The sequence below is a fragment of the Rutidosis leptorrhynchoides genome, chromosome 1, assembly GCF_046630445.1.
Source record: "Rutidosis leptorrhynchoides isolate AG116_Rl617_1_P2 chromosome 1, CSIRO_AGI_Rlap_v1, whole genome shotgun sequence".
In the NCBI taxonomy this organism is placed as follows: domain Eukaryota; kingdom Viridiplantae; phylum Streptophyta; class Magnoliopsida; order Asterales; family Asteraceae; genus Rutidosis; species Rutidosis leptorrhynchoides.
In genome coordinates, this window is record NC_092333.1 from 16433615 (window position 1) to 16451663 (window position 18049).

The 18049-nt window shown below is 36.6% G+C and overlaps 1 protein-coding gene across 1 annotated transcript; it reads right to left on the minus strand.

Annotated features, from left to right (window-relative positions):
• Positions 1 to 13159: 13159 nt before the first annotated feature.
• On the minus strand, positions 13160 to 14849 carry LOC139857037 (protein CHUP1, chloroplastic). The gene is made up of 2 exons (XM_071845747.1): positions 14014 to 14849; positions 13160 to 13753 (listed from the first exon to the last, which is right to left on the minus strand). The coding sequence occupies exons 1-2, from the start codon at positions 14740 to 14742 to the stop codon at positions 13298 to 13300; spliced, it is 1185 nt and encodes a 394-aa protein (XP_071701848.1). The 5' UTR covers positions 14743 to 14849; the 3' UTR covers positions 13160 to 13297.
• Between the last annotated feature and the right edge of the window lie 3200 nt (positions 14850 to 18049).

Genomic DNA, 18049 nt, shown 5'->3' on the forward strand with positions numbered 1-18049 from the left:
ATCTTTGTATATGTTAAAAAATGTGTTCTTCATAGTTACATACATTTCTAAAATTTCCTCTATATTGTATCTATTTATTTTGGAAAGCAAAATAAACTGATTACAACAACATTATCTAATCTCACCGTCGAATTTTAATGAGATAAAATGCAGTCACATTCTTTCAAAAAACTTACCTGAAATTATGAAGACCGATTTCAGTAAACAGAGACCCTAATGCAGATATCAACACACAAATTCTTGTCGTTTCTTTCAGGCCCAACACCAAACATTTGGGCTTAACAGCCCATTAATAAAATAAACAAGATCTTTCTCTTCAAGAAACTCCTCCGACCACCATTCCACCACCGTCACCGTCATGTGTTGCCACCTTAACTCCACAACCACCATATCTATTCCTCCCGTTGAAATCTGTCAAGATCCGAAGGGATGCGCCATATGCCGTTGAGACACAATGAGATCAACGTTTATGGTCGCTCTTTTAGCTTGATTTCAACGGTGGTGGTTTAAATCAGATGGGAACTGTCGATATATGATAATAGTGGTATGTGCTTTTAAACTTTAAATTTGTTCTCGTTAAAATATCTGAGAATAATTATATTTGCTTCAATCTTTGTGTATTTGAATTAAATATTGGTTAATAATTTTATAGTAATTTGATTTAACTCTGACGGTTGATCCTTATTACCAATTCTTAGGGTGTGTTCCATAGTTATTTCATAACAGAAATGAAATGAGATGAAAAGAAATGAAGGTGAGGGAACTTGAATCATTCTAAGTTGAATGAAGTGTTTGATGGAAAATTACATTGAAATCAACCATTCATTTTCTTCCCTTTCCTCCATATCAAAACTCAGGAATACCCTTTCATTTTAAAACTATATTCCTTCCCTTTCATTTCTTTCTAGATTAACACTCTGTAACAAAGCCTTAACTTCAATCGTGACACATCCAAGCAAGGTTACAAAATTCGCTATTCGGGGATTAATCGATCGGAACTTTGGAAGGATTAATCGGAAATTCGGGGATTAATATGAGATTAATCGGATTGTACTGTATACATTTAAATATTAAATTTTAAAGTTTATATGTGTAATTATAGAAAAAAATCATAATTATATAGAAAATTTTTAACATAATTGTATAAAATTGTTTATCTTGCTTCAAAACTATAGAATTCTAGTTTAAATTCATGTTAAAATGTTAACCATTTTTTATTTTGACTGACTTTGATTATCAAATTCGATTTTGATCCATCAATTGACATTAGTTAAATGTCCCGTTCATATCGATTATAAACGTTCCATATTAATTGATTTCGTTGCGAGGTTTTGACCTCTATATGAGACGTTTTTCAAAGACTGCATTCGATTTAAAAAACAAACCATAACCTTTAAAATATTACGACGATTATCAAATAATGATAATCTAAAATATAGCGTTTTCACACGACCATTACATAATGGTTTACAATAATATTACACAACAATATATATGTCTTCGAATGCAGTTTTTAAACAATATTATACAAGCATGCTGACTCCAACTCTTGTCCATAAATTAGCATGCAACAGCTGAAGCTCTTAATAATCACCTGAGAATAAACATGTTTTAAATGTCAACAAAAATGTTGGTGAGTTATAGGTTTAACCTATATATCAAATTGTAATAATAGACCACAAGATTTCATCTTTCAATAACATGCAATCTGCATAAAAATCATTCATATGGTTGAACACCTGGTAACCGACATTAACAAATGCATCTAGAATATCCCCATATATAGATATCGAAGTACTAAAGCAGTTCAAATTCTCTGATTGGGGCGTGTCAAAACCCATAGATCTATCTTTAGGATTCGCGTCAATTGGTGGCAATTATAATAAACACCAATTCTTAGGCAACCAAGTTCAACAAGGGCGATATCCGGTATAACGATTCAACATAGAATGTAGTTTTAATACTTGTGTCTATTTTGTAAATTATTTTCAAAACTGTATGTATTCTCATCCCAAAAATATTAGATAGTAAAAATGGGACTATAACTCACTTTCACAGATTTTCACTTCGTCGGAAAATAAGACTTGACCACGGGTCGATTCACGAACCTATAACAAATATGTACATATATATCAAAGTATGATCAAAATACATTCACAACATTTTTATTACGTTTTAACGATTTAAGTTTATTAAGTCAGCAGTCCTCGTTAGTAACCTACAACTAGTTGTCCACAGTTAGATGTACAGAAATAAATTAATATATATATTATCTCGAATCAATCCACGACCCAGTGTCTACAAGTCTCAGACTCGATCACAACTCATAGTATATATATTATTTTGGAATCAACCCCAACCTTGTATAGCTAACTCAAACATTACTGCATATAGAGTGTCTATGGTTGTTCCAAATAATATATATATATATGGGTCGATATGATATGTCAAAACATTGTATACGTGTCTATGGTATCCCAAGATTACATAATATATGTTAGAATACATGTATAATACAATATAAGTTGGTTAAGTTATGATTTGTATAGATTTGTTACAAATTTCACGTAGCTACAACAAGCAAAATTATCCAATCTTGTTTTACCCATAACTTCTTCGTTTTAAATCCGTTTTGAGTGATTCAAGTTGCTATGGTTTCATATTGAACTTAAGTTTATGAATCTAAACAGAAAAAATATAAGTTTATAGTCGGAAATACAGGTTACAAGTCATTTTTGTAAAGGTAGTCATTTCAGTCGAAAGAACGACGTCTAGATGACCATTTTGGAAACATACTTTCACTTTGAGTTAAACCATGATTTTTGGATATAGTTTTATGTTCATAATAAAAATCATTTTCCCAGAAGAATAGCTTTTAAATCAAAGTTTATCATAGTTTTTAATTATCCAAACCAAAACAGCCCCCAGTTTTACTACGACGGCGTATATCCGATTTTACGGTGTTCTTCGTGTTTCCAGGTTTTAAATCATTAAGTTAGCATATCATATAGATATAGAACATGTGTTTAGTTGATTTTAAAATTTAAGTTAGAAGGATTAACTTTGTTTACGAACAAGTTTAGAATATACTAAACTATGTTCTAGTGATTACAAGTTTAAATCTTCGAATAAGATAGTTATATATATATGAATCGAATGATGTTATGAACATCATTACTACCTCAAGTTTAGTAGGTAAACCTACTGGAAGTGACAAGAAATGATCTAGATTTAAAGGATCTTGGATGGCTTGAAAGTTCTTGAAGTAGGATCATGACACAAAAACAAGTTCAAGTAAGATTTTTACTCGAATTAAGATAGTTTATAGTTATAGAAATTGAATCAAAGTTTGAATATGAATATTACCTTGAATAAGTAAGATAACCTACTGTTGTGATGCCCCGTACAAAACCATCGTGTACGAATCATCAATAACAGGATCATTACAAGGTTAAGTACTATATGCTGTAATAAAAGAAGTTGCATTAAGCTTGTTACTTACAAATTTGAGAGAAAAAGAGAGAAGGTTGGGAGTATGAAATGAAGTATGTGTTTGGAAATGAAAGGATGCAAGTAGAAGTAGTACAAAAAATGAAATAAAAACTCCACCAAGGCCTACTAAGGCCACGGCCTGCAGCTCATCAAAGGGGGAGGCAAGAAACCACTAGATACTTGTATGATTATGGTACAAAAGTTGGTTAAAATGGGTGCATGCATGGGGAGAAGTTGTAAGTATCATGTAACAATATTCCAAATACTCTAAACTAACTAGTTTTAACTTAATGATGCTACTTACATGAAAGAATGGGCTAAGTAATCCATTTAGGAAGTAGGGTGGGCTTATAAGCCCAAGTATGCATGTAAGTAACAAGTTAAATGAATAAGCTCAAGTTCAAATAAATAATAATCCAATTAAAGCTCAAGTAATTAACCAATAACCTTAGTTAATTAAAATGATTAATAAAACTAATCATGAATGCAAATAATATCTAAAAATATTATTCGTGAAAGTTTCGTGTGTCACAAAGACGTTTCGGGCATTTAAAGTCAAGTACGGACAATCATGGCAACATGTAAATGTAATAACGTACATTCGTTTAATCACACGTATTAATAATAATAATTATTAATAAATAAACGTTGGAAAATCCAGGGTCGTTACATTACCCACCTGTTAAAGAAAATTTCGTCCCGAAATTTTAAGCTGAGGTAGATGGAGGAGTCGGGAAAAAGTGAGGATACTTCCGCATCATTTGATCCTCTCGCTCCCAAGTAAACTCAGGTCCTTGTTTGGCATTCCATCGTACTCGGACGATCGGAATCTTGTTGCGTTTCAAAGTTTTGATCTCACGATCCATAATTTCAACAGGTTCCTCCACAAAGTGGAGTTTGTCGTCAATCGTAAGCTCCTCAAGTGGTATGATAAGTTCAGGTGCAGCAAGACACTTCTTCAAGTTTGACACGTGGAAGGTAGGATGAACTGGGCTCAATTGTGCTGGTAGATCCAAACGGTAAGCAACGGGTCCAACACGTTCCAAGATTTCAAAAGGACCAATGTATCGTGGGTTCAACTTTCCACGTTTTCCAAAACGAATCACACCTTTCCAAGGTGCAACCTTCAACATTACACGATCACCAACGTTGTATTCAAAGTCCTTACGTTTAAGATCGGCATAACTCCTCTGACGATCGCGGGCAATTTTAAGTCTAGCTTGAATCTGAGCAATCTTCTCCGTCGTTTCGTGGACTACCTCGGGTCCGGTGATTTGCTTCTCGCCTACTTCGGCCCAACAAATAGGAGATCGGCACTTACGGCCATACAATGCTTCAAAAGGTGCAGCATTAATGCTCGAGTGATAACTGTTGTTGTAAGAAAATTCGGCGAGTGGCAAATGCCTTTCCCAGGCCTTTCCGAAATCAATGACACATGCACGCAACATGTCTTCCAATGTCTGAATCGTTCGTTCACTTTGCCCGTCAGTCTGTGGGTGATATGCTGTACTCATGTCGAGACGGGTTCCCATGGCTTCTTGTAAAGAACGCCAAAATCTAGAAGCAAAACGGGGATCGCGATCCGAGATGATCGATAAAGGTACACCATGACGAGATACAACCTCCTTGATGTATAGTTGAGCAAGTCTTTCCATTGTATCCGTTTCCTTCATCGCTAAGAAATGTGCAGATTTGGTAAGGCGGTCAACAATAACCCAAATAGTATCGTATCCGCCCACCGTCTTTGGTAGCTTGGTAATGAAATCCATTGTGATCCTTTCCCACTTCCATTGTGGGATTTCCGGCTGTTGAAGTAAACCAGAAGGTCTCTGGTGCTCGGCTTTAACTTTCGAGCAGGTTAAACATTTACCAACATAGGTCGCAACGTCCTTCTTAAGATTCGGCCACCAATACTGTTCTTTAAGGTCGTGGTACATTTTGCCCGCACCGGGGTGAATTGAATATCTCGATTTGTGTGCTTCATCAAGTATAAGGTTCCGTAGATCTCCATAAAGAGGTACCCAAATTCTTCCGGCATAACATTGGAGTCCAGACTCCCTAACCTCGAATCGAGAGACACGTATGTTCAAATGTTCGTGAGATATGTTCTCCTCCTTGAGGGCCTCATCTTGGGCTACTCTGATCTGGCTGTTGAGGTTCGAATGGATGGTGATGTTCAGAGCCCTAACACGAAGAGGTGCCGTCCTCTCCTTTCGGCTTAAAGCGTCAGCTACAACATTGGCCTTGCCAGGGTGATAACGGAGTTCACAATCGTAGTCGTTGAGCGTCTCGATCCATCGACGCTGTCTCATATTCAGTTGCCTCTGATCAAAGATGTGCTGGAGACTCTTGTGATCGATGAAGATAGTGCTCTTAGTTCCATAAAGGTAGTGTCTCCACAATTTGAGCGCAAAGACAATGACTCCAAGTTCAAGATCATGAGTAGTGTAGTTCCGCTCGTGAATCTTCAATTGGCGGGAGGCATAGGCAATAACTTTTGATCGTTGCATCAGTACACAACCAAAACCACTCTTCGAAGCATCGCAATAAACGACGAAGTCGTCACTGCCTTCAGGAAGAGATAGGATAGGTGCGGTGGTTAACTTCTTCTTCAAAGTTTGGAATGCTGATTCGTGTGCGGGTTCCCAAATGAACTTCTTACCCTTGTGAGTCAGTACGGTCAAAGGACGCGCAATCAGAGAAAATCATTCAATGAACCTTCGGTAGTAACCAGCGAGACCTAGGAATTGGCGAATATGCGTCGGAGTAGTGGGGGTTTCCCACTTGCCGATAGCTTCAATCTTGGTGGGATCAACTTTGATACCCTGGTCGCTCACAACATGACCCAGAAATTGTACTTCCTTCAACCAAAATTCACACTTGGAGAATTTGGCGTAAAGTTGCTCTTGTCTCAAGAGTTCAAGTACTAATCGGAGGTGTTGCTCGTGCTCTTCTTCACTCTTAGAGTAGATGAGGATATCATCTATGAAGACGATAACAAACTTGTCCAAGTAAGGCTTGCAGACACGATTCATAAGATCCATGAACACGGCAGGTGCATTGGTTAATTCGAATGGCATCACGAGGAACTCATAATGACCATAATGAGTTCTAAATGCAGTCTTCATCACGTCACTTTCCTTCACCCTCAACTGGTGATAACCAGATCGTAAATCGATCTTTGAGTAAACGCTCGATCCTTGTAGTTGATCAAAAAGATCATCAATTCGTGGAAGAGGATACCGATTCTTGATAGTCAATTTGTTGAGTTCACGGTAGTCGATACACATACGGAAGGATCCATCATTCTTCTTCACAAACAACACAGGTGCGCCCCAAGGCGAGAAGCTTGGTTGGATAAATCCTCGATCAAGTAGTTCTTGTAGTTGGCTTTGTAATTCTTGCATCTCGGAAGGTGCGAGTCTATAAGGTATGCGAGCTACAGGTGCAGCTCCTGGCACTAAGTCAATTTGAAACTCTACTGCTCTCTGCGGCGGCAATCCAGGCAATTCCTCTGGGAAGACATCGGAAAATTCGTTCACAATTCGAACGCCGTTCACGCTCTTCACCTCAGTTTCTACCATTTTCACATGCGCTAGGACAGCAAGACGTCCCTTCTTCATAATCTTTTGCGCTTTCACGCAACTAATGAGTTTCAACTTCGAGGTACATCTCTCTCCGTAGATGATCAGTGGCTCACCGTCTCCTTGTGGTATACGAAGAGCTTTATCTCCACAAATAATATCAGCCTTTATCTTGCTCAACAAATCCATACCGACTATCAAGTCAAAACTTCCCAGTTTGATGGGTATCAAATCAATTTCGAAATCTGCACCAGTTATGTTGATAATAGCTCCACGACTAATATGGTCAACCTTTTCAAGTTTTCCATTGGTGACCTCGACAAGCATACTCTCTTTTAACGGGACTAATGACCAATTAATCTTATCGCAAAAATGTCTACATACATAACTTCTATCCGCACCAGTATCAAACAAGACAGAAGCTAAAAGATTGTTGATTTTGAATATACCTGTCACCAAGTCGGGGTTTTCGCGTGCGTCCCTTGCATTAACATTGAAAGCTCTAGCGCGCGGTGGTCCGCCATCTTTTCGTTTATTTGGACACGCATTTCTGAAATGGCCCGTCTGCCCGCATTCGTAACACTTCCTTGGCCCTGTGGGGTTCGGCTTCCCATTCAAAGTGGTGACCTTGCAGTCTTTTCCAACATGCCCAGACCGTTGGCACTTCTCACAAACAATATTGCAATACCCAGTATGATGCTTGTAGCACCGCTTGCATTGTGGTAAGGTTCCTTTGTAGTTCGGGTTGGAGTTGGTGTTGTTGTTGGGGTTTCCACCGTTGTTGTTTCCTCTGAAACCCTCATGTCGTTTCGCCGGGTTTTGCTCATAGGTCCTTCCCCTGTTGTTGTTGTTGTTGTTGTTGTTGTTGTGGTTATCCCATTTGCACTTCTCGCTAGTACCCGCTTCAGACTTAGTTTTCTCCGGTTCATCGATGGTTATTTGATTCATCAAAGTATGCGCCATGCGCATCGCTTCGGGAACATTCGGTGGCTTGGACGAGGTGACATTTCCCTTAATGCTCTTAGGAAGTACCCAAAAGTACCTTTCCATTCGTTTGAATTCCGGGGTGACCATTGTCGGACACATCAGGGCTAGTTCCAAAAATCTCCTGTTGTAACCATCAAGGTCGTTCCCAACGGCCTTTAACTGCATGAACTCCATTTCCATCTTTTGTATCTCGGTTCTTGGACAATACTCCTCAATCATGGCACACTTAAATTCTTCCAATGGCGTAGCATACGCCTCATCAATGCCTTGTGCCTGTGCCATTGTGTTCCACCACGTGAGCTCGCCGTCAGATAGCGTGCAAGAAGCAAATTTGGTTTTGTTGTCCTCCGAACAGTTGCTAACTCGGAATACTGATTCAAGTTTCTCGAACCATCTGGTGAGACCAACCGGTCCCTCAGTGCCGCTGAAGTTGTGTGGTTTACAGCTCTGAAATTCCTTGTAAGTACACCCATTTCGAACGGATTGCATAACCAGTGGTGGTGGCGGTGGCGGTGGAGCTTGGGGTTGCATTTCAGCAATGGCTGCGGCCACACGTTCTTGGATCATCTCTTCAATTTGAGCAGTAGTAGGTGTGGATCGACAGTTAGCCATGCTGTTCTATACAAACATTTTGACTCAAGTCAAAATCCAGCATTCAATATATAATAATATAGTATATAACAACCAACATGTAAACAGCACAACACATGTTAATTAAGTAACGCAAGTTGATACAAGTACCGCAAAACACCATACAGTAACGTAAATAGAACACTTGTGCAAAAAGTAACATCACAAAGTTTCCATTCATTAATAATAAGTTTCATACATCATGATAGATTCGTACAATACATAAGTGAAATATGAAACTACAACTAGATTACATCATGAAATCTAATACAAAAGGTCCTACGGTGAAGGTGGGTGTAGGATGTCTAAAACCTGAGCCAACTGCTCCTCGAGCTCAGTAACCCGAGCTCGGAGGATTCCCACCTCCCTCCTCAGTTCCTCGTTAGAGGGAGATGGTGGGGCAGGCGGTGCGGGTGGTGCGGGTGGTGCGGGTGGTGCCGGTGGTGCGGGTGGTGCAGACCGCACGAAACGGGGTGCAGACGTTCCGGCTCCAGAAATAGTCAGTACGTAACGGGGTGTCTTACGCACTTGTGGGTCGGAAGGGTACGTTACAAGCCGCTTACGAGCAGTAACCCTACGACGTCGACCAAACTCGTCAGTGAAGGCTCGTCCTCCGTTGATCCCCGAAATGATGGTACCGTCGAAGCGATACCGCTTCTTTGGCGGGGTGGAGGGTGGCTGAATAGGTATATCAGCAGGGTCCTCATCATCACTGGAGTCGTCTGAGGAAGAGTCATCTGATGAAGAATCGGCGGATGATGAGTCATCCGAATCATGTGGTAGTGGAACTGGTGGCTAAAATGGCAGTTCGTGGGCGGCCATCATCTGTCTGTATCTGCCTGGCGGAATCGGCACTAAACGTCCATTAGGAGCGCGTCGGCACGGCATGCGCATATGGTTACGGAATGGCACTTCCCCGAACTCCTCGGGAATCACAACACCACCGATGCGGGGCTGTGGTTCCGAGGGTCCGGGAGCAGACGGAGCTGGAATCTCCGTAGGGTCCACGTGTCCGTCAATAGTAGCCACTGGTGCCGGCGCACTACTACTAGCTCCGAAAGACGAAGCGCCGGGGTCACTGGTGCGTATCGGGATCGGTGTGTCGGCAGCAGCAGCAGGTGGGGCGACTGACGAGTCTGGACTGCCCAAAACGATAGCAGGTGGAGTATCCGACATCTGAACAAGGAAAAATAAATTTTTCCATGTCAGTAAGTCATAAAGCAAGCACGTATTAGGCCAACAGTTTAAATCATGTATAACAATAAGTAGCATGGCCATAATAACGAATCGTACAGAAGTAGCATGCAATCGAAAGCAAGTAATATCATGCAGTAGTGAAATCATGTAATAGCATACGGCATATAGCAGTAAAAGTAAGCAGCAGCATGCAGTAAGTTCAGCGGAAACAAGTAAACTAGCAAGTTGTAGATTAGTCCTATTAGTGAATCCTACTCGGGTCGGTCTTAGACTCACTAATGCAACCTAATTCCCTACAACCAATGCTCTGATACCAAATGTGATGCCCCGTACAAAACCATCGTGTACGAATCATCAACAACAGGATCATTACAAGGTTAAGTACTATATGCTGTAATAAAAGAAGTTGCATTAAGCTTGTTACTTACATATTTGAGAGAAAAAGAGAGAAGGTTGGGAGTATGAAATGAAGTATGTGTTTGGAAATGAGAGGATGCAAGTAGAAGTAGTACAAAAAAATGAAATAAAAACTCCACCAAGGCCTACTAAGGCCACGGTCTGCAGCTCATCAAAGGGGGAGGCAAGAAACCACTAGATACTTGTATGATTATGGTACAAAAGTTGGTTAAAATGGGTGCATGCATGGGGAGAAGTTGTAAGTATCATGTAACAATATTCCAAATACTCTAAACTAACTAGTTGTAACTTAATGATGCTACTTACATGAAAGAATGGGCTAAGTAATCCATTTAGGAAGTAGGGTGGGCTTATAAGCCCAAGTATGCATGTAAGTAACAAGTTAAATGAATACGCCCAAGTTCAAATAAATAATAATCCAATTAAACCCCAAGTAATTAACCAATAACCTTAGTTAATTAAAATGATTAATAAAACTAATCATGAATGCAAATAATAAATAAAAATATTATTCGTGAAAGTTTCGTGTGTCACAAAGACGTTTCGGGCATTTAAAGTCAAGTACGGACAATCATGGCAACATGTAAATGTAATAACGTACATTCGTTTAATCACACGTATTAATAATAATAATTATTAATAAATAAACGTTGGAAAATCCAGGATCGTTACAACTGTAAATAAGAAAGGTTTTTTGATCTTAGATGATTACTTGGAATGGATTAGAAAGCTTGGAAGTAAACTAGTAAACTTGAAAGGATTTTTGAAGTGTTCTTGAAGTCTTTCAAAAGTGTACTAATACATCTTAATACACTACATGTATATTCATTTTAACTGAGTCGTTAAGTCATCGTTAGTCGTTACATGTAAGTGTTGTTTTGAAAGCTTTAAGTTAACGATCTCATTTAATGTTGTTGAAAGCTTTAAATCAAATTTTAACACATTTTTAATAAAGCGATATTAACCCAAACAAAAAAATTTCCGAGCTGACCTGGCAGCTCGATCCCAGCCAGGGGCTCTGCCCCTTGGACCCCGCCAGGGGTTGCCACCCCTTGGACCCCGCTATCAGGGCGCTGCCCCCGAACCCCCGTCATAATCAAGATAAGTTCAAACAAGTGTGCACTCAACACTTTTCCAAACTTGTTCGATATTTATCAAGGTTATTTTGGTTAACAAATTAATCCCATTACACTTAAATCATATTGATGACACAAATCACCAACAATGAATATATCATAATATGATATATATGTATTTAGTAAGGCGTTGCTATAACGATAATCGTTATATATATCGTTTCGAGTTTCATAATTCAATAGTCTCATTTTATGTATATAACTCATTGTTAATATACCTAGTGAGATACCTACTTTTCATAATATCATGTTAGCTATATACATATCCATATATATATATCACCATATAGTTTTTACAAGTTTTAACGTTCGTGAATCGCCGGTCAACTTGGGTGGTCAATTGTCTACATGAAACCTATTTCAATTAGTCAAGTCTTAACAAGTTTGATTGATTAACATGTTGGAAGCATTTAATCATGTAAATATCAACTTCATTTAATATATATAAACATGAAAAAGTTCGGGTCACTACAATTGGCCGTTTAATTAAACGGATTTTTGAAAATCGGAACGGTTTGCTCCTAAAAATGATTAATCGGGGATTAATCGGCGAGTAATCGGGTTTTTTACAACACTGATCCAAGTACTCACATCATAACTTTGTGGTATTTAGTTGAATAATATAATAATGGGTTAAGGCTATCAGTGTATTCATATATATATTTTTTCAATGTATATTATATATCTAGAAAAATACTACTACGTATTATAGACTATAGACTATATACATTAAAATAATGTGTTAATATAAACCATTATAATTTGTTAACCAGTAGCAATTTTTTGTCATGAACACCAAAAATTAATTTTGCGATTTAGATCTTGTTAGCTAAGTGTAGTAAATCACGTTAACAACACTCGATCACTGTCATTTGTGCCAGAAACCTCACTCAATTTCCGAATTCGTAAGTCAAACCTAGAACAATTTTGGTCAACATTTTAATTGGAACGATTTACTAAGTTTCAGGTTATAAATTCACTTTTCGAAGCTTAGGAATGTTACTTGAATCAACTTTTATGAACATATCAAAGCCTGACATTCATCATATTACAAGTTCGCATTTGGAGTTTGTATGAAGAAAAAGTTGTTGTTCATCGCGATTTTATGGATTTTGATACTGTTTGGATCGAAATATGTTACAAAAGTTGTTAATTGGTACATAAGGAGTGCACTGCAACTTATTTTAAGTTCTTATTCATTCAAATGATGATTTGGCAGATTTGCAGTTCATCGAATTTATGAAGGTGTTCATAATTGATTTTCACTGATTTTGAAAGATGTTGATGTTATGGCTGTTAATCCTTCAGAAGAAGTGTTAATTGCTGCTTCTGGAATCAGTTTCAATTAATTTTTAGCTTCAATTGATCAATGATTGAATGTTCGAGCTATGTGTTCATGTGTGTTATACGACGGTTGTTGTTGAAGATGATGATGAAACCGATACACTAAAACCGGTTTATCCGGTAACAAGTTACCTTTTGTTTACATCGATACACTTTTTGAAAGTGTGTGACCTACATTAGTATTTTTTGGAGATATAGCCTGTATTAGAACAAAAAAAAAAAGTATATGACTATTGACTAGTAACTCTATAATAATATGTATCTTCATCTTGGTGTCACTTGCAACTAATGTTTGAACTTATCATGTATCAAAATATTGTTGTACAAAGTAAATAAATGTCGAAGACATGTATAACAGTAATACTTCCTTCTTTCGATAATTTTATTAAGTTAAATTGAGTGTATACATAAGACTAATTCAGTAACAACAAACATTATTACCATATACTCGGTCTAAGTTATGGTGTCTGATAATGAGATCAGCTACAGATTTGATTAGCCGTTTAAACGTCAAACACTAGAAAATGATTTTCTTGCAGCCGCATGTTGCTCCTCACCCTCATCGACAACCGATTGGCTGCCAAAACACTTGGTGTCATGATGCTTCTCGTTTCCTTCGACCCATTTCTTGAACTTCTTAATCAACCATCCTTTCTTTGTATTTCGTTGATTGGATCCAAAAAAGGGCTCTTCTCGGCGCAACACAATTTCATTGTTCAACTCTTGCCCAATGCAGTCACCTTGCGCTACATTCTCTCCCATTTCGACTTCATGATCATTTTTAATGTCGTTGGGTCTTGTTTGTTGCTCGACCTCATTCCTCCTTGCTAGCTCATGCCGTAAACAAGCATGACACCATCTTAGGTATATCAATTCTTTTAGTTCAGCTGCTCGGTCCTTTTGTAGGCTCTCTAGTTCGTTTACTACTTGATTGTACTTCTCCATTAGTTTCCGTTCTTCTTCAGCCTCCAAAAATAAAGTAATTTTTAATAATTAAAACAGAATTATTAGTTTTAAATTGCATATCCCATAGATAAGAAGAAATTTGTTAAATAAATATAACTTATTCAAATAACTTAACACCCAATGCATTTTTAAATATAAACAATGGTAAAAAGTTCTTCGGAGGAGGCAATTAAGCAAACCAAATCATTTTGTCATGAAGTTTATTTTTTATCTATTAGCAACCCGCATGACCCGCCCATATTTCCACCTCTATCGTTTACCTTTAATGCGAGTTCTTTTTCTGTAACGTCTAGCTTGATAACAACCTCGTTCTTCTCATCTCGTAACTTACTGATCACACCTCGCATTTCCATAACTTCAACTTCATATCCTCCTATCAAAATTTCTTTTCTTTTTAACTCGGCATCACTACGCAACATTTCCGCTTCTCGTGCTTCGATTTTCAAATTCTGTTTCTTTACCAACTTCGAACTTTCTCTCGTTTTCTTCAAAAGCTTATTTTCCCTTCTTCTAAGCAACCCATTTTCCAATCTAGAAGACTCGAGTTCTCCCAACGTTTTTATATATTCGACCATCATCTCATCGAACTTCTTGTTCTCTACTTCCATTAATGACATCTCTCTTTCCATGAACTCGACTCGTTCTTTCTCCAAACACAAACTTTTTTGTATTTCCATTAATGCATACTCTTGATCTTTTAAGTCAATAAATCGAAAAAACCGAACCTTTATCTCCTTTTCAAGGTCTTGAAGCTCTTCAATCTTACTTCTGAGAGAGTAAATTTGTTCTTTGAGATGATTTACATCTATACAATCTTCATCTTGATCACACATGCTATTGAATTCGGTTTCATTGATTCGATCCTGAAAAGATGAAATCTTTCTATGTTTAATTCTAGCAATTATAGTACACGCAACAGAAAAAGCTAGAGGGATCCCAGCCATTATCAAGGTTGACTTGATCAACTCTTTTGATCCTCTGGCTTCCATTAATTAATCAAACTTTTTCAAACTTTTGGTTGATAAATCTTTGTTCAGGTCTTATTTAATTTATAACTGAAATGTAATGTAATGATGATTGAAGATGAAGAACAAATTATAAAAACGTGTTCATTAATTATGTGAAATATATATGACACATATTCTTTGCTTTTGTGTTATGCTTTAAGCTATCCTTTGGACGTGAAGTTTTTGGTTGCTTTTAGGGCACATTTAGTGGCCACAATTTCACAAATGCAACTTTACTGATTTCTTTTTTGATCCATTTTGTTTTGGAATCCGATTTCTCATAAATCATTCCAATTATCACTAAACTCCCTTTCAAAACAGATTTTCGTATTAGCAGCACGTTAGTACTTATTAAATTTCCTACCAGAACGAGAATTGATACCTCCATCAATGCATGGGCGAATCTAGTAGGAAGCTCTTAGAATCACGCGATACCACTAGTTTAAAATTTTTAGTAGAAAATACCACTTAAATTTTATAGGACACCACTAAATTTAACATATATTTTTCAAATATACATTTTTTTTAAATTGTATAGAAGATTACTAAATTTAACTACTCGAACCCCATATATATTTCGAATTTGTAATTTTTTGAAAATAGATTTCCACTAAAATACATTCAAATATAATATATATGTTATATTTCAGTAGGCTTATAACTACCTTTAGTGGCCTGGTTCAATATATTCAAATTGAAAGAACCAATAAAAGAGAGATGTGTTGTAGAAGATATAGGAGAGAAAGAGGTTGAAGAGAGGTGTGATGTATTTAATGTATATGTGTGTTTTTGTAACTTACATTATGCACATATATATAGTACAAATTTTACTATCCATATTTGACTAATTACCATCCATATTTAACTACTAAATTTACAACACTCCCCCTTGGATGGTAATTTTTTTTAAAGAGCAATTAATACTGCCTCGTTAAAAACCTTGTTAAAGAAAATCCAGTGGGATAAAACTTTATCTAAGGAAAAAAGAGTGCAGCATAGAGTTGACTCCCCCTCAAGTAGACAACGCTGAGTCGTCACATCTTTTGAACTTGCCTCATGCCAATATTGTGAACGTATGTTTTGAAACAGCGATTGACAGTGCTTTGGTATAAAGATCAGCAGAGTTGTTGATTGAACGTATCTCATTTTAATCTGGTTGTCTTTTACGAGATCTTGAGTATATGAGAAGAATCTGAGGTTTTCATCTGAAACTGTATCATCTAAATCTTTTATGTACAAGTTTGACCCATGTGATTTGTCTACAGTCTCCTTCATGGTTTGCTCAAACTGTTGTTTCAATTCCTATTCCCTTTCAGTCTTTTTCTGAGCCTTACCAATATATCATTTTTTTCCATCAAACTTATGACCGTTAAGACCGTTTATAGCTTTAGAGCCTCGTCAGCATTTATGTTTTGTTCTGTCATTTTTGATACTCTTCTTTCATTTGTACTATGTAAGCTGTATTATCTTCATAGATAGTTGTTGGGCTTTTATAGCGTTCTAGTCCACAAAAATCAATAATGATTTGTATCATTGATCTTAACTAAAATCATTCCCGAGTAGCTTCATGTAACGCAATCACTTCGGCATGATTTGATGATGTTGCAACAAGTGTTTGTTTTGAGAACGTCATGATATTGCGGTGCCTCCATTTAGGAATACATATCCAGTTTGAGATTTAGCTTTATGTAGATCAGATAAATAATCTGCATCTGTATAACCAAACAAATCTTGTTTCGAGTTGTTAGAATAAAATAATTATAAATCAGTAGTTCCCCGAAGGTATCAAACTATTTGTTTGATCCCATTCCAATGTCTTTTGGTAGGGGCTGAGCTGAACCTTGTCAACAAATTAACTGCAAAAGAAATGTCAGATCTTGTATAATTTGTAAGATACATAAGAGCCCCAATTGCACTAAAATATGGAACTTCTTAACCAAGAAGATCTTCATGATCTTCTAGAGGATGAAATGGATTAGTATCAATATTAAGATCTAACAACCATATGAGTACTTAATGGTTTTTGTCTTGTCCATATTAAAATATTTTAAAATCTTTTCGGTATAAGTTGTTTGATGTATAAGTAAGTCATTAGTTATATGATCAATATGTAAATCAACGTAATACTTGATTTTTTTTTTTAAAATCTTTCTTTAGAAGTTGAATGGCTTCATAGATTTCTTTATTTAAGATAATTGATATAAACAGCTATGATCACATATCCGAACATTGTTTTTATAAAACACACGTGCAAATAAGTTTATATGTATACCCTTTTCTTATCAAGTAGTAATTTAATCGATTATACCACATACGTCCCGATTGTATAAACCCATTTAGAAATCTTTGTGATTTAATGGAATATATTCCCTTGGGTTTTGCATTAGATGCTTATGATACCTTAACCCTTCAGGTATATTCATATATATATATCACTATTAAGTGATCCATACAGATAAGTAGTAACAACATCCATGAGATGCATTTAAATAACTACCAGGTTGATTAAGTATCTAATAAGTAATTGTATTCATTATAGGAGGATAAGTTTTTCTCCTAATTCATTTCTGGTCTTTGTGGGAAATCTTGAGTTACGAGTCAAGTTTTGCCTTGTAACTTCATTTGCACATTTCTTTTCGGATAAAAATTCATTTGTATCCCATTGTTTCACATCTTTAAAAGTGATAACGATTGATCCAAAAACTTTTCTTTTATTGAGGGATTCTAATTCAGCTCGTATTGCTCCTTTCCGTTGAGTTCAATCACGTCTATTTTGATATTCAATGACAGATTTTGGTTCCAGATCATCATCTTTATTCATGATGTCATTGTAACATTATATGAAAATATCTCATCAAGATTTTTCATTTCATTTCAGTTTCATAATATTGCATAATTTATTGCAATTTATGTATTTACATTTATCAATATCCTCTGCAGAAGGAGTATTGATTTGTGGTTCTTCTTGAACACTTTCTTTTACCTCATTATCAGCTGATTTTCTTTTTCGAGGATTTTTATCTTCGGAACCAATTGATCTTCCACGTTTGATGCGTGGCAAAGACTCAACAGTGACATTATTGCCAGCTTTTGGAATTTCAGTTCGAGCTGGAGCATTTATCGCTGGTATATATGATTTAGTCACTTTTTTATATCTGTAAATGCATAAAGTAATTAATTTGCAAGTTCTTGCATATGCATTATTTTTGAACTTTCGTTTCACATTCTTTTGTGCGAGTTCAATATACCTTAATTGATGTTCACATCATGAAGCATCATTTTATTTTTT